This window comes from Engystomops pustulosus, chromosome 8 (genome assembly GCF_040894005.1).
Source record: "Engystomops pustulosus chromosome 8, aEngPut4.maternal, whole genome shotgun sequence".
Lineage (NCBI taxonomy): Eukaryota > Metazoa > Chordata > Amphibia > Anura > Leptodactylidae > Engystomops > Engystomops pustulosus.
In genome coordinates, this window is record NC_092418.1 from 21345284 (window position 1) to 21361944 (window position 16661).

The 16661-nt window shown below is 47.1% G+C and overlaps 2 protein-coding genes across 8 annotated transcripts in view; one reads left to right on the forward strand and one right to left on the reverse strand.

Annotated features, from left to right (window-relative positions):
• Nucleotides 1–9900, forward strand: part of GLIS2 (GLIS family zinc finger 2) — a 53575-nt gene extending 43675 nt beyond the window's left edge. For 5 of the 6 annotated variants that reach the window (XM_072120167.1, XM_072120165.1, XM_072120169.1 and 2 more), the window contains 6 exons: nt 2743–2955; nt 3076–3224; nt 3548–3721; nt 4923–5056; nt 5511–5629; nt 6339–9900. In XM_072120167.1, the coding sequence (XP_071976268.1) occupies nt 2778–2955; nt 3076–3224; nt 3548–3721; nt 4923–5056; nt 5511–5629; nt 6339–7072 (1488 nt within the window). In that variant the 5' untranslated portion in view covers nt 2743–2777 and the 3' untranslated portion in view covers nt 7073–9900. Of the gene's footprint in view, nt 1–2390; nt 2646–2742; nt 2956–3075; nt 3225–3547; nt 3722–4922; nt 5057–5510; nt 5630–6338 lie in introns of those variants that run through there. The other variant, XM_072120171.1, reaches the window with a different exon arrangement.
• Nucleotides 9901–10997: 1097 nt separating this feature from the next.
• LOC140074888 (mitochondrial import inner membrane translocase subunit tim16-B-like) overlaps nt 10998–16661 on the reverse strand; it is a 98049-nt gene continuing 92385 nt past the window's right edge. Inside the window, exons 1-5 of one of the 2 annotated variants that reach the window (XM_072120175.1) lie at nt 14164–14318; nt 13157–13241; nt 12934–13073; nt 12003–12068; nt 10998–11239 (exon numbers count right to left, since the gene is read on the reverse strand). In XM_072120175.1, the coding sequence (XP_071976276.1) occupies nt 11153–11239; nt 12003–12068; nt 12934–13073; nt 13157–13241; nt 14164–14166 (381 nt within the window). In that variant the 5' untranslated portion in view covers nt 14167–14318 and the 3' untranslated portion in view covers nt 10998–11152. Of the gene's footprint in view, nt 11240–12002; nt 12069–12933; nt 13074–13156; nt 13242–14163; nt 14319–16661 lie in introns of those variants that run through there. The other variant, XM_072120177.1, reaches the window with a different exon arrangement.

Consider the following 16661-nt stretch of genomic DNA (forward strand, 5'->3'; position numbering starts at 1 on the left):
CCTACACATAATTGTATTGTATTATATGACTACATTTTCATAGTTTTATGTGTAAATTTGTATGTAAATGTGTGTTTTACTATAGGTGTGTGTGTGTGTTGTATAAAAGGTGTATATGTGATCTATTATAGGTGTGTGTGTGTTGTGTTATAGGTGTGTGTGTGTTGTAGTATAGGTGTGTGTGTTGTAGTATAGGTGTGTGTGTTGTAGTATAGGTGGATGTGTGTTGTAGTATAGGTGGATGTGTGTTGTAGTATAGGTGGATGTGTGTTGTAGTATAGGTGTGTGTGTTGTAGTATAGGTGTGTGTGTTGTAGTATAGGTGTGTGTGTTGTAGTATAGGTGTATGTGTGTTGTAGTATAGGTGTATGTGTTGTAGTATAGGTGTATGTGTTGTAGTATAGGTGTATGTGTGTTGTAGTATAGGTGTATGTGTGTTGTAGTATAGGTGTATATGTTGTAGTATAGGTGTATGTGTTGTAGTATAGGTGTATGTGTGTTGTCTTATAGGTGTATGTGTTGTCTTATAGGTGTATGTGTTGTAGTATAGGTGTGTGTGTTGTAGTATAGGTGTGTGTGTGTTGTAGTATAGGTGGATGTGTGTTGTAGTATAGGTGTATGTGTTGTAGTATAGGTGTGTGTTGTAGTATAGGTGTGTGTGTTGTAGTATAGGTGTGTGTGTGTTGTAGTATAGGTGGATGTGTTGTAGTATAGGTGTGTGTGTTGTAGTATAGGTGTGTGTGTGTTGTAGTATAGGTGTATGTGTGTTGTAGTATAGGTGTATATGTTGTAGTATAGGTGTATGTGTTGTAGTATAGGTGTATGTGTGTTGTCTTATAGGTGTATGTGTGTTGTCTTATAGGTGTATGTGTTGTAGTATAGGTGTATGTGTTGTAGTATAGGTGTATGTGTGTTGTAGTATAGGTGTATGTGTGTTGTAGTATAGGTGTATGTGTGTTGTAGTATAGGTGTGTGTGTGTTGTAGTATAGGTGTGTGTGTGTTGTAGTATAGGTGTGTGTGTGTTGTAGTATAGGTGTATGTGTTGTAGTATAGGTGTATGTGTTGTAGTATAGGTGTGTGTGTTGTAGTATAGGTGTGTGTGTGTTGTAGTATAGGTGTGTGTGTGTTGTAGTATAGGTGTGTGTGTTGTAGTATAGGTGTGTGTGTGTTGTAGTATAGGTGTATGTGTTGTAGTATAGGTGTATGTGTTGTAGTATAGGTGTGTGTGTTGTAGTATAGGTGTGTGTGTGTTGTAGTATAGGTGGATGTGTGTTGTAATATAGGTGGATGTGTGTTGTAGTATAGGTGTGTGTGTGTTGTAGTATAGGTGTGTGTGTGTTGTAGTATAGGTGTGTGTGTGTTGTAGTATAGGTGTGTGTGTGTTGTAGTATAGGTGTGTGTGTGTTGTAGTATAGGTGTGTGTGTGTTGTAGTATAGGTGTGTGTGTGTTGTAGTATAGGTGTGTGTGTGTTGTAGTATAGGTGTGTGTGTGTTGTAGTATAGGTGTGTGTGTGTTGTAGTATAGGTGTATGTGTGTTGTAGTATAGGTGTATGTGTTGTAGTGTAGGTGTGTGTGTGTTGTAGTATAGGTGGATGTGTGTTGTAGTATAGGTGTGTGTGTGTTGTAGTATAGGTGTGTGTGTGTTGTAGTATAGGTGTGTGTGTGTTGTAGTATAGGTGTGTGTGTGTTGTAGTATAGGTGTATGTGTGTTGTAGTATAGGTGTATGTGTGTTGTAGTATAGGTGTATGTGTTGTAGTGTAGGTGTGTGTGTGTTGTAGTATAGGTGGATGTGTGTTGTAGTATAGGTGTGTGTGTGTTGTAGTATAGGTGTATGTGTTGTAGTATAGGTGTGTGTGTGTTGTAGTGTAGGTGTGTGTGTGTTGTAGTGTAGGTGTGTGTGTGTTGTAGTGTAGGTGTGTGTGTGTTGTAGTATAGGTGGATGTGTGTTGTAGTATAGGTGGATGTGTGTTGTAGTATAGGTGTGTGTGTGTTGTAGTATAGGTGTGTGTGTGTGTGTGTGTTGTAGTGTAGGTGTGTGTGTGTTGTAGTATAGGTGTGTGTGTGTTGTAGTATAGGTGTGTGTGTGTTGTAGTATAGGTGTGTGTGTGTTGTAGTATAGGTGTGTGTGTGTTGTAGTATAGGTGGATGTGTGTTGTAGTATAGGTGTATGTGTGTGTGTGTTGTTACACGTTCCTGTCATGTGCCTCTTTGCTGCACCCTATTCATCATATCGGCGCCCCGGGCACCCGGCTACCTGTCACCTAATGACTTCCTGGCGGCCTGGGGGCTGTGTCTCTCCTCCCTATCCAGCCTCTTCTTTCCTCCTGTCAGTGTCCTTCCCTCTTCTCCATGTCTCTCCTCCCTCCCATTCTGCTTGGTGCTCCCAGGCCTCCACATTCCTCAGTGTCTGGCCACGGCTGGCCCTCTGCCCAGCATGGGGGTGGGGGGGACACGCCTTTATCCCCACATGGCACTAGATGGGTGACTCTCCCTCTCCCAGATTCCCTTAGGAGAGGGGGGTATGTTACATCTCCTACACCCCCCTCACCCCTCAGGAAACCACACGTGGCAAGTGGTATTACCCTTTCTCTGACACAGCACATTAACCCCTGCGTGCCTGTGAGATTACACTGTGCTGTGCAGGTTGGTGGTGAGCGGTGGGTTAATGGTTGATCTGTGACATGTCCTCAGCCTGATAATCTATTCATGTTGTTCTAATCGACTTCCCTTCTCTATCCAGGGCGGCTGGGGGTGCTCTGGGAGTAGCCATTGATCATGCACTCGCTGGACGAGCCCCTGGATCTGAAGCTCAGTATCTCTAAGCTGCGGGCAGCACGAGAGAAGAGAGAGCGCAATGGGGGGAGCACGAGGAAGAGCTCAGTGCACCACGAGCTGATGATACGGGATGATGGAACCACTGTCATCACCCCAATCTGCCCCTCACCCCCACCAGGTACCCTGTTATATACCACTGCACTCCAATCCTGACATTACCTTCCTGTGCCATGACACCCCTAAATCCAGAAGGGGCCTTGAATGTTTAACAATTGCTTTTCTATTTTATCCCCTCCAGGGTTCCTGCCTCGTTTTCGGGAGGGAGACAGCCCCCCCTTCTCTACTCCACCAATTGTGGACCTCAGCCTTTCCCCCCCTTCTGGTATGGACTCCCCTAGCCGAGCATCTCTGTCCCCTGAAAGGGTGACAGGTGGGGACACTCCATTGGTAAGTCCTTGTCACCATTACTTATTGTCTTTGTGATATAATTACCCCATCCTGTAGGGGGCAGAGTTCTCAATGCAGCCATAAATGGTTGTGTATGATGGAAGGACACGTCTAGCTCACAGCTATTCCATTGTATAGCAGACGGGTTTTGCCTTTGTACACCCAGAGGAAATGCAGATTTGACTCCCTGTGGGTAGATGTTAGGATCGTACGTTATCTCTGACATTTCATCTTACTTCTGGGAATGGCCCTCGGCTCCATGCGTCTCCTTCTCATCTACATCTTGCTGCTTCACTTCAAGTGATGTATCTTCTTCTCCCTAGGACACTCCATCACTGCGCTGCAGGGGGGATACAGTCCCCAGTCCATTCCAGTTCTTCCTGCCTCTAAGCTCTGGTCTACAGCTGCCCCCATCCATGTTCCTCACCCCACCGAAGGAGAAGCGTCTGTCCCTGGAGTACACGGAGCAGAAACAGCTGGTGTGTCAGTGGGCAAAGGTAAACAGCACATAATACAGGTTAATGTGCCAATGTCTGCTGCCCTACAACCCTCAGCGAGTGCCCCATATGACTGGGATGCTGGGCACCCCTAGCATAAGTAAATGGAGCGCTGGTCAAAGTGCTTGCACCTCCCAATTTTTTAAGGGTACCATTGAACATTGAATAAGATATATCTGTATATAATGGGAAATCGGGCAAGACAAGAAGCAACCACACACACTTTCCAATATGAACACATCAGTGTCCCACATCCCCCCATCGTCGTAGTTTAACAATGCTGAACTTGAAAGAAGTCAAGGGCGGGGGGGTGTTACAGTAACAGCAAATAATGTTATAAATGTCCTGAGTGAGCTTCACACAGTGATGGCAATGGTAGTAACAGTAATGATAAATTCTGGGATGTCACCAGCCACCACTAGAGGGAGCTTAGTGCCTAGGGATGTCTACTGCAGCCAGAGAACTCAGTAGGAGCTGTAACAGTCTGCATACAGTGAGCTCCACCTAGTGGCGGCTGCAGAAATTGCCAGGATTGTGTCAGGAACCAGTGGAATCAGATCACTGCATGGTGCTATATCTGTCTGATTATTGTGACTAAAAGTTTCATCTGAATAGGATTGTGTTGGTGGCAACTGCATGGATTTCCTAAAGTCCTCACTCCCCAGATGGTGCAGAAATGTTATCAACAAATCTGCTACATGTAAATTCATCCTAAAACCTGGGGTTTTCAGTACAGTGAAATAATACAGGATCCTAATGTCACTTTCAGCTTGTCATAGCCAAACATTCTAGTCATCCGGGCCTGAAGTAAAGGGAATTGTTATAAAATAGTAGTGAATATCAAAGTGGAATCTATTGTAGTAACAGGAGTCTGCCTGCAGGAGGCACTAAAACAAAACCAGGGTCACACACAATATACCGATATTATGGACACGTTTTATGCACATTTCCTATAGTAGTATGTGACCGTGGACGGCCCACGTATGACATCCATGTGGTCTCCAGGATTTACACAAACCCGTTTATTTTGGTAGTTGCTGGACCTCTAAATAGAGCAGATCTCCCTGTGATCAGGACTCACCAGGGAACCATAAACTAGTTTGATGTACAATACATGAACATCCAGCACTGAGCAGCCGCCCCCTCCCCTCTCATTACCTGCCGCTCTCCATTGTTTCACCTTTGACCTATGACTTTTCAGTGCAACCGCCTTTTCGAGTTACTGCAAGAGTTGGTGGATCACGTTAATGATTTCCACGTGAAGCCAGAGAAGGACGCTGGATACTGCTGCCACTGGGAGGGATGTGCCCGCCGGGGAAGAGGATTCAACGCCAGGTGAGAGGGAGACCCCACACTGCAGTACCAGACACCGGCCAACAGAGGCGCTATTTCTGGGGGTGGCAGAGGTGCCACGGCTAGAAATATTTTGCTGCAATGTTTTAGTGAAGGTAATACCTTTACCATGAAGCTTAGTGATGTTTTGCATTCACTGTCAGCAAGCAGGGATTTTGAAAACAGATGGACTAAAAGTGCAGCAAGATATATACTTACATCATTCACATCATGAATGTCCCCAGAATCTATTGAGTTATATTTATGTGTCAAACTATAAGGGGTCACCGGGAAGAGGTCCTAATGACGCCCCCTGCAGGAGCTGTTATACTCTGCAATCTGATTACAGGGCATTTATATGGCAATCCTCGGGGTATCACGTCTAGAGCCACAGGCCGCCGCTGTACATATGGATAATACAATATTTCAGTCTCCTTTGTTATTTGTGTACCCACAGGTATAAGATGCTGATTCACATTCGCACCCATACTAACGAGAGGCCGCACTGCTGCCCAACATGTCACAAGAGCTTCTCCCGGCTGGAAAACCTGAAGATACACAACCGTTCACACACAGGTACGGGCCGGGAAGCTTCTGTCACTAGGATATGGTATAAGAATAAATCATACATTTTTATTTCTATAGCGCCATCATGTTCCGCAGCGCTGTACAGATTATGGGGGACATATACAAATGAAATAAGACATAAGAGAGCAGTAACATGGTCACATGATTAATAAGGCTGTGTTCACACATTGCGTTTAGTTTCTGTTAACGCATGTGTTTTGTATAGGCAATGTTGACAGCAATGTAATTAGGAAAATCTCCTCTTCTCGCGTTACCACCACATGTGTATGCAGCCTCAGAGTGAGGGCCTTGCTGGAAAGAGCTTACAATCTATGATCACTATATGAACACTCAAGGACCCCTGCCCATCAGCTGATACGGGAGCCAGAACAACCCCGAACAGAGATTCATCCCCTGTGTAGGGGGCAAGCCCGTTTTCCATGAATACCCTCCCTTAGAAATCAGGAGGGTCTCCCCCTGAGGGATCGGCGGGGCGGGGTCTCCCCCTGAGGGATTGGCGGGGGTGGGGGGGGGGTCTCCCCCTGAGGGATTGGTGGGGGGGGGGTCTCCCCCTGAGGGATTGGTGGGGGGGGGGTCTCCCCCTGAGGGATTGGCGGGGGGGGGGGCTCCCCCTGAGGGATCGGCGGGGCGGGGTCTCCCCCTGAGGGATCTTATCATCTTCTGTGTGAAACCATTTTTGTGTATTTTTCCTGCCCAGGTGAGAAGCCTTACATGTGTCCCTACGAGGGCTGCAACAAGCGCTACTCCAACTCCAGCGACCGCTTCAAGCATACGCGCACCCACTACGTGGACAAGCCCTACTACTGCAAGATGCCCGGCTGCCAGAAGCGCTACACAGACCCCAGCTCCCTGCGCAAGCACATCAAGGCGCACGGCCACTTCATCTCACACCAGCAGCGCCAGTTACTGAAGATACACCAGCCCCCCAAATTACCTGCACTGGGGGACAGCAGCTATGCAAGCGGAGCCCAACTCATTATTCCCAACCCTGCCGCCATCTTCGGCAGTCAGACCCTGCCTATTCCACTGGCACCCGGACCTTTGGACCTCAGCTCATTGGCCTGCAGTGGTGTAGCCTCCGCTCTGGCAGGGCTACCAAATCCCATGTTGACACTTGCAGGGTCTCCCCTCAACCTGGCCAAGGGCTCCCTGTTGTCTCAAGCTTACTCCGCAGCGGGCCTGGGATTGCCTTTAGTCTCTTTGATTTCAGCAGGAAAATCCGAAAATGAAAAACGACCCAAGGCTCAAAGGTCAGAGAGCGATGAGAGGACTGAAGGGTCAAAAGTGAGGCCTAGTTCAGCAGATGCACTATCTCTGCTCCCCAGCGGGGTCTTAGATCTGTCACCTGGCATGGGCTCCGACTCTCTACTCCCTGGATGGGTGGTCATCCCTCCAGGGTCCGTGTTACTGAAGCCTGCGGTGGTCAACTGAGAAGGCCGTGTCCCTGTAACTCTCTACCTGTGCCCACTATACCCACACACACGACAGGGGCAGAAGAGGTGTGACCCCGTGACATTCCCGGACGACCTCTGTGTATTTTCAGGATCTCTAGATCATTTCACATTGCCTGCCGAATCGCTTCCCCTCTTGTACATGGGACCAAAACACAGCAGGCCGACCCCTAATGTGACATTATAAGGACCCGGGGGGTTTAGGGACTGCGTAGAATCAAGCACTTTGTTGTATTCGGGGGCCAGGAGAAGTTACATTGCCGTCTTTCGGAATTTCACGAGAGAAGGTTTTCCGCCTTCTGAGAAAAGCAATAATTATGGAAATGCTCCGACCGAGCCGACTCTGCGACGACAAGAGGGAGAGGAGCGTGGATAACGCCACGGGCTCCTCTGCTCCGCACTCACCGTCTCCTCTGTACATCCGCTCTATGATCCGCTCCAGGACTTGTATGGTCCCACTTCTGGTTGTATCACATTCCGCTACATACCTATGCACTAACCCCATCTCTGCACTTTCCCATCATCCCGCCCTATAGATATCCCATGACAACGCATTCAGCCATAGTGAGTGCTGCTTCTCTTTGCTTCCCTATATAACCCTGGTGTCATGTATGAGGAGGCTCCGCTATGTTATGGACTGTGAGTAGTGTGTGAGGACGATGCTCTGCTGGGATCTCTGGACTGACTGGTCATTCGCAGGCAGGAGAACAGGCTGGAGTTAAAGGGGTTGTCTCATTTACAAAACCCAACTTTAAATACTGGGAATTGTGGGGAGTCAATAACTCAGGACCTTCAGTTATAATACCTGGAGGTCCTGACGTGCCCTGGCTCTTGCTTTCATAGGGTCACTGTGTAATGCCTTGTGTTCCCTGCGGGGGCGCTGCAGGTGATATACCCACCAGATTATATCTAAGAGCTCAGCAATGGGACATTCAGGGGACCCTTTTATCAAGGGGTTAATCAAAGTGTAGAAAACTTTAAAGGGGGGGCACTGTAATCCTTGTGTGTGATCCACCCTGGCTCCATACACTGCCCGCAGCCCCACACCCGCAGCACATTCCTCTCCACCCGCCATGGAAAGGATGACCCTGACTCCTGGTGATGCACATGGATCAGAAGACGTCTTATTAGTCCCATGTGGCCTGAGAATAGGGGGAGGGGAAGAAGGCCCCAAAGTCTCCTTCATTCACCTTATAAACATCACCTTTAAGAGAGGAGAATACAGTGATCTATAGCGGTTGTATGAGATAAGAATAACAAGGCTACTGCTTATTTATAGAAACAGCGCCACCCTTGTTGCATCTGGTATTGCAGCTCATATGCAATACCAGGCGCAGCCTGTAGGCAAGGGGGGCGCTGTTTCTAGGGAGAAATGGATCATTTTTGTCTATGTTATTCCTCCCTCTTTCTGCAGCCTTTGAGCAGCCACTTCTTGGGTAAAGGGGTCCTCTGCCTGATGGGTCCCGGCCGCAGTGATAGATCTTATATGACAATATGGTAAAATGCAGACAATTTGGATGTCGACATGTTTCCTTTATATGTCTGGGGTACATGGACCCGTCACATGGCGCCAAATCATGTGTGGACCCCGGGAGCCTCTGCCTTTGTTGCAACCAATCAGGTGACGGCTTCTTATTTAGGATGCGTTGACTAAATTGTCATGTTTTAGTATAAAAAAATAGGCCTTAAAGTGAGACTCCACCTCCACCATGTCACCGGGTGCGGATTCATTATAGACGCAGTGGACAGAGCAACACCCCCCCTCTTAAAGGGGTTGTCCCATGTATAATATTTACCCCTAGTTGATGGAGCAGGTGTCCTGCGCCCCTAGTCTTACTCCTGCACCCGCACACTGGATGAATGGAGGGGCACAGGCTCAACCTGCTGTCCCACAAATTTGGGGAGTGAGACCTTGTTCTTAGGAACAGTTTGTATGTAATATGAATCAGAGCTTTTAGACCCAAACCTTACCCCCTTGTCTGCATGTCCCATATACCAGGCTGGCAGTGCCCATCGCAGGTGATAAAGGGACATGCCAGGGACATCAGTCAGGCCACTGCCAGTGTGACTTGTCCCAAATCTCTCCAACCCAATTGCACTGGATTCACAGATATGTACCTTTGGGAGAAATCCCTGAAGCCACCACTAGGGGGAGTGTGTTGCATCGTGTTTTACTACTGAATTCAATGTGAGCAGTGAGCTCCCTCTAGTGGTGGCTGCAGATATGTAAAGGATTGTAATTTAGCTCTGTAATCATAAATAATGATTGAGGAGGGGGAGGGGGGGGACAACTTTAAGGCCGTGTTCACATGTTCACACATTGCAGTAGTGGTGCTGTAAAGGTCACTGGGTTTGGGTTTTTCTACCTGTATGTTCCCCTGGAAGACCGGGCACACGTATGATGGATATTATAAACACGCGTGGATCAGTGCGGTTCTCATGTATGTGACAACCCATTATGTCCATGGGCCACAGAACAGCAGATAATGCCGAGCTCAGAGGGAGTGATGCTCTGTGTGGCCCTGCGCTACTGGAGTGATGATCTGCAGGCCGCCACATCAAGTGCCTTCTGTATCACAGACACCCCCCCCCCCCTGTCTTTAACTCCTCATTGTCCACGTGTAGACAGCTCTTGCATCGGTGTGAGTGGGAGATCCTGAGTGACAGCGACATGACGAGACCGCCCCCTCGAGCGCGGAGATTGTCCAGTGAGCTCCGTACGGGGCAAAGCTGCCAACGAGATGCCTCCCCGAGTCGGGGGCATTTATTCAACCATTAAAAGGAACAATAAAAACAAAATGAAAAAAAAAAACCTCCGTGTCTGATTCTTAGAATATAAAGATCTATATAAGAATGTGTGAGACTAGAGATAATCCGACCTGAAGATATCCACGGCCACACAGCCACAGTCCCTAGCAACTAGCCCTGGCTTACCGGATTGGCCGACACTCTGGCTATATGTCCAGGTCAGCCTATCACTATGTGAGACACATCCACATGACCTGTTTGGAACCTAAATTCTGATGCAGAGAACCAACCCCTCTGTGATCCCTTGGTGTATTCCATACACGGTATTTTATATATAGCTTCAGCGCCCCCTAGTGGTGACAGGGCAGCTACAAGTTATATTTTATACATAGAATTTCCCATCTTACGATTAGTGGCTGAGCTGATGTATTGCTGTAACCAGTTCAGTATGGGTGGGCACAACAATGGGGCGCAGGGCTGTATCAGAGCTTCATCCCCCTCATATCACCTTTTAGTTGATTTAGGTCGCACCAAAAATTCAGTGCACATTATTACATCTGTAATACCAGACATGGCCTACTGGCAGGAGCGGTGCTGTCTTAGGCTGCGTTCACATGTTTAGCTTTTCAGATGCAGTTTTTGATGCCCAAACTTGGTGTGGGGTTAAGATAAGTTCTCACCCCACTGATCCTCACCTGCTTTTGGCTTTAAAAACTGCATCTGAAAAACTGAACATGTGAACGCAGCCTTAATCCTGTTAATTAGAGCCAATAACCTGTGAGGAGACCACAGTGACTAACGAGTCCTTTATTAGAATTACAGCTGATTGTTCCAATCGGGCAGAACGAGGCATCCAGGGAGAGGGGAGGGGGTGTCCCCAGATATAAACCTCAGGATACAGGGGCATCCATGACCTATAGAAATACTGCAGCATCCACAACATTTTGGCTGTTCTGTTACCATAAAGATAGAGATCAGAACTTGTATAATACAACTGATGCAGGAAATTCAGTCAAAAAAAAGGAGCTGCAGAACACAGTGTGAACGCAGCCTTACATGTCCCCGCAGCAGCAGTATCACACACCCGAGGCCGGAGCGGCGCTCATGACAAGGTAACATTCAGGCACATTGGCAGGTGACTCCCTGTACAAGGCTCCTTACAAAAATAGAAAGCTTTATTATCACAGTAATAAATTACAACACAGAGGCGTCCTCATGCCTTATGTCCGGTCACTGGGGTCTGCACCGCCATCGCTGTGAAAGGCGCACACTCCTGGGAGACATCAGGCCATAGGCACCTGGAAGGGCTTCATCACGTCGTCTTGGCCTCCTCTCCAGAGTTTTTCGTGTTGTCCTGGATCTGTAATTCCTGGTCTAGTCTTTCTTTGGCGCGAACAACCTGGAAAATAAGAAATAAAGAATTACGTGCAGTCACATGATCACGGTGCAGATGTATAGGATGGGTAGGTAATATGGGGGAGATTTATTAGAAGTTTAAAACTGGTCTAGTTGTCCATGGAAACCAATCAGATCTCAGTTGTAAGCTTATAAACAGCTGCGGGAAAATGAAATCTGGGCTCTGATTGGTTACCATGGGCAATAGATGATTTCTGCTCTCAGACACTTGTGATAAATCTCCCCCATATGTGTCAGTATACAGATCTCTGCCCATAGGGAAATGTGTCCAAAGCCTCAGTGACCCCAAGGCAAAGGCTTATCAGCGCTCATCATGTATGACGTGACAGCTCAGCATGCACACAGACGTACGATAACTCTGCCTGAGCTGTGTACTAACGGCTAGGAACAGGATCCGCTCCAGCCATGAGTACAGGGTCTACCAGGCAAGAATACTGGATTTAATATGGCATGGCCGCCATTCACACAACTTATAGGGGGGTCCTGCTTATTAGCGGAGGTCCCATGGATTTCTTGTTCCCCAATGAATGGAGAGTCAGGTACTGATGGAAGTACTAGAGTCTCTGAGACCCATCACCCACCCTGTGTTGTGTGGCCAGAATATCACTTCTGTTATGTCACACAAAGGTCTATGTAGAGAGCGGCGCTGGGAGGGGGCGCCCCCAATCACAAAGCCGCAGAACACCGTCATTTCCACAGATATTAGATAGATAGATACTGAGAAATCCCTCCTAGATGGCGCTCACCTTTGACTGCAGGTAGAAGGATCCTCCTGCCGACTTGTCATTCACTTTGAATAGATGGTCGTATTTCTACAAGAGAAGAACAATGATGAGACCCCAGGGGGTCACTATACATAGGAGTTACATTTGGGGACAGCGGGTCCTCTCAGGGCGCAGTCACTGCCAGAGACTCTCTCCCTCTGAGCTCAGTGTACAGGGGGGTCTGCAGAGTCATCTGACATCTAATACTTAGAACCAGTCTTATATACAGGCGGTCCCCTACTTAAGGGCACTCGAATTACAGACAGACCCCTCTGCCCACTGTGACCTCTGGTGAAGCTCTCTGGATGCTTTACTATAGTCCCAGACTGCAATAATCAGCTGTAAGGTGTCTGTAATGAAGCTTTATTGATAATCCTTGGTCCCATTACAGCAAACAAATTTTGAAATTCCAATTGTCGCTGGGGCAAAAAATTTTTTGTCCGGCACTACAATTATAAAATATACAGTTTCGACGTATATACAGATTCCACTTAAGAACAAACCGATCTTGTATGTAACCCGGGGACTGCCTGTATAAGGGAATAGTTACTTGTATAATTGCCTAATATCAGGATGTCATACATCCCAGAGCTAGTGTCTAACGCCCTCTGCAGGTTCTGTTACTAGTTACATCTGCAATCACCTGGAGACATCTATGATGTAGCCTGTATCATGTTATTAGATGGGTCTCCCGAGTGTGCATGTACTTCCCAATCACAGGGCTGAGCGCGGGGACTCCCAACAATAACAAGTGCAGGGGTCCCCTAATAAGTGCAGGGACATGTCAGACATTCAGCTGCTCTCCTATTCATTGAGACCCCCCAATCTTATGATTGCTGGTGGTACCAGTGCTCGGGCCCCACTCAGCAGAAACCCCCTTTAATCCTGCGTTGAGATGTATTTGGGTTGTTACCGTCTGAATCTCTTCAGGGTCCAGTTTGGAGATATTGAGGATCTGCTGGGCCTCCTGCAGGCTTATTCCTGACAAGCTGCTGGCTGCTGCCGACTCCGCCCCTGCACGCCCCCCTCTCGCCTCTGCCGCCGCCCTGCTGGCTGGGGGAGGACATTACAGGGAGAACATATAAGAAACATATCCAGTATTACATTCCCCCAGTACTTCTATCTATAGCACTTACCAGCAAACTCCTGGCGCAGAGCCCTGGTAAACGCCCGGCCCACCACCTGCGCCCCCATCACCAGGATCTGTGCCAAGTATTTCGCCTGTACAAAAAAATCAGGTACACAGATGGTCAGAACGTGTATGACGGCATCTGCGGGTCTAGCGGGAGGTATTGTCCCTAGAGACGTGTAATCAGCAGGACCGGGATCTATGGATTTATATGCCAGCACTGTAGATTCTCTAAGTGTCCTCACACTGCTGTGCTCCCTGCATTCAATCGCCCCATTTACTCTTCCACCTGCAATAGTGCTTTACTATTCAACCAGAAACCTGCAACAGCTTCACTCTAGCAGGAGAGGATCTATGGAGCGGCTCAGAGCACAGCAGTGTGAGGACATTCCTGGCACATACAGTCCTGCTGCATATACAAAGGTCTGATGACATCTCTCCCGTGACAGTACATAACGGCTCAGAGCACAGTAGTGTGAGGACATTCCTGGAATATACAACCGTGTATCACAGTCCTGCTGCTACTAACAACATACACAAAGGTCTGATTAGACATCTATCCCGGGACAGTACATAATACTAGGTGCAGAGCACAGCAGTGTGAGGACATTCCTCATACAGTCCTGCTGTATACACAAAGGTCTGATGACACATCTCTCCCGGGACAGTACATAACACTGGGTGCAGAGAGCACAGAGCACAGCAGTGTGAAGACACCTGAGCGCATCATGTATCAGCACAAGCCTGGACCCTACTGCGCCGCACATCCGCACATTGATGGAAGTTTTGTTAATGTGAATGTGCGGCAGCGATTAGGTTGCATAATAACAAATCACCCAAAAATAATAAATAAAAATAAAATGTGGGGTTTTTTTCCCCCTCTGGTCACATGACTTGTCCAAAATTAACAGCCCTCATCATTCAGCCCGCACCTAATAGCGAGGTGTGCTGGGACGTGTGACATGAGGCGCGGCCGCACCGCCCCGGCCATCATACACACCGCGCGGCTCTTACCATGTCGCTCCGCTGCTGTCAAGGTTACACGCGCGGCCTCCGTCACCCAGCTCTCTGCGCGGCGCAAGGACCTCGATGACGTCAGGATCAGGTGACCGGGAGGAGGGACCACGTGACGCCGCCATTTTGGGAAATCGTAGCTCCAGTGAGAGGATTGGAATCATGGGAGCGGAGGAGGGAGGGGCGGGAGCACGTTGACTTGTACACTCGTAGTAACCAATGAGGATTCAGCTCTTATTGTGGTCAATGATGAGTTTACATAAAAGCAGTGATCTGATTGGCTCCTCAATACACCACAAAGGAGAAATTGTGGCAGTTTCCTATAGCAACCAGTCTTATACACATTATAATCTTTATGACTGCGGAATATTATATTATATTATGAGCCGCTCTCATTATAGGGCATGTATTAGGTTGAAGCTGCGCTGAGAAGTTTATACTTTGTTGCTAAATGTATATATAATAATAAATCCGTCTCTTTCTGTACCAATGAAAGGAGTCTATTATGTCCCATAGTTTCATCCTCCCTGTTATTTTCTTGATATAAATCTGTGTTTTGTACATTAATAAAATGGAATTATTCTTCTGATGCTTCCGTCCGCCAGAGGATATGATTCTCCAAGATCCTGATTCTGTGAATCCTAAATTTGGAACGATATAGAAATCAAAGGAGTAGTGGATTTCCAGGACAATATACACAGAGCAGGAAAAACCATGGGAGCCGCTCCTATTCCTGTCTGTAGTTGTGGCTCTGCCCTCCCATAGAAGACCACGGGAACGTGTAGAACACAGATGCAACGCAGTGTTATTCCATATTTGTGAATCAGTTGATAGGTAACATAATCATGTGACATACCATGGGGTTAGGACACGCTACTTACGTCATTTTCCAACCTTTTCAGTTTTTTGCAAATCTACAAAAAGGGTTGACAGCTGGACTGTTTTGTGACCATACGGCTCAGAATCAGGTAAAACCCTGTGGACGCATGGCCCTCAAAAATGGCGAAGAGACAACAACAAAAATATACATATACATTTCCCATGCGTCTCAAGCAGGGTCAGCTCCAGGTCTTGATAGGCCCATGGGGGACAGAGACTCCTTAGGCCACATTGTAGTGAACTCACTCGGCAGCATTCAAAACTAAGAAACTAAAATTTGTTCTCTAAAAATAGTTATTTTATATACAGCCCCCTCATAGTATTTTTATATACCCCCCCCCCCCCTTACACCTTATGGATTCATTAGATACAGACCCCTCAGCCCCATGGATTCCTTATGTGGCCGGCGGCCCTTGCCCAGGTTTGCCCAGTACTGGCGACGGCCATGGTCACAAGACATCAGACGTGAAGGTGGGAGCAGCAGGCGGGTGCAGAACAGTCTTGCACTTTTGTTTATTAGAGAGTGTGAGTGTCCAGTCACTATCTGGTACAATGCGGTGCATCACTGGTGATCCCATTCAGCCCTACAATAGTGGAAGGAGGTAGACATTTGACCCCTCAGTTCTCCCTTGGTGAAACAACCCCTTTAATACGGTAGTACCTGCAAACAGTGTGAAGAACTACAAATCTTTTACTAATTTTCCTGGATTTCAATATGGGTTTGGTTCTGGGTTTTTGAAGCTCAGCAAAAACGTTTGTTGAAATCTGAATAGAGGCCTCTAACTAACATGCTGCAGATTTTAAAACCAGCATACAAAGGATGATGACAACTGCAAGCTTTACGGACTACTTAGGTGTCTTCATCAAACCTGGTATAAGACAAAATCTTATACACAAATGGAAACTGTGGGAAATTGATCATAAGTGTCCGACGGCAAAACTCTTCTAGTTGCTCATTACAACCAACCAGAGCTCAGCTTTAATTTTCCTACAGCTGTTTATAAAATTAAAGCTGAGCTCTGATTGGTTCCCATGAGCGACTAGAACTATTTTACATTAGACACTTCTGATAAATTTCCCCCAGTAAGGATGTGGTTGTTGTGACAAGCAATAAAAAACAGGACAATCAATGTAGGGAGAGTAGAGTAAATACTATACAGTAAATATTGTAGCACTTGGGGAATGATATGGTTTTATGAGATCTTGTCCATGGCTGTGAGGACCCCAAATGTTATCATAAACTTTCTTTCTTTCTTAGATTCAGCAGAGATCCACGAGGTGTAGTCTCAATGAAATAGGCGCTGCTTCACTCAGGAATGTAATCAAGGTATTATATCCGTAAAAGTACTTTATTTGGTTGGTACAACACAACGTGTTTCGGCCTTTGTTATGTGAAATTGATATGACTTTTACTCATTGTATGTAAACTTTTCATACACGAAAATGTCCACGTCATTGATTTGACACATCACATCCGATCCACGTCATCACTGACATGGACATTTTAGTGTATAAAAAGTTTGATATGCCTTTTACTCATTGTATGTAATTTCACCTGACGAAGGCTCCAGCTCAGAGCCGAAACATTGATTACATTCCTGAGTGAAGCAGCTCCTATT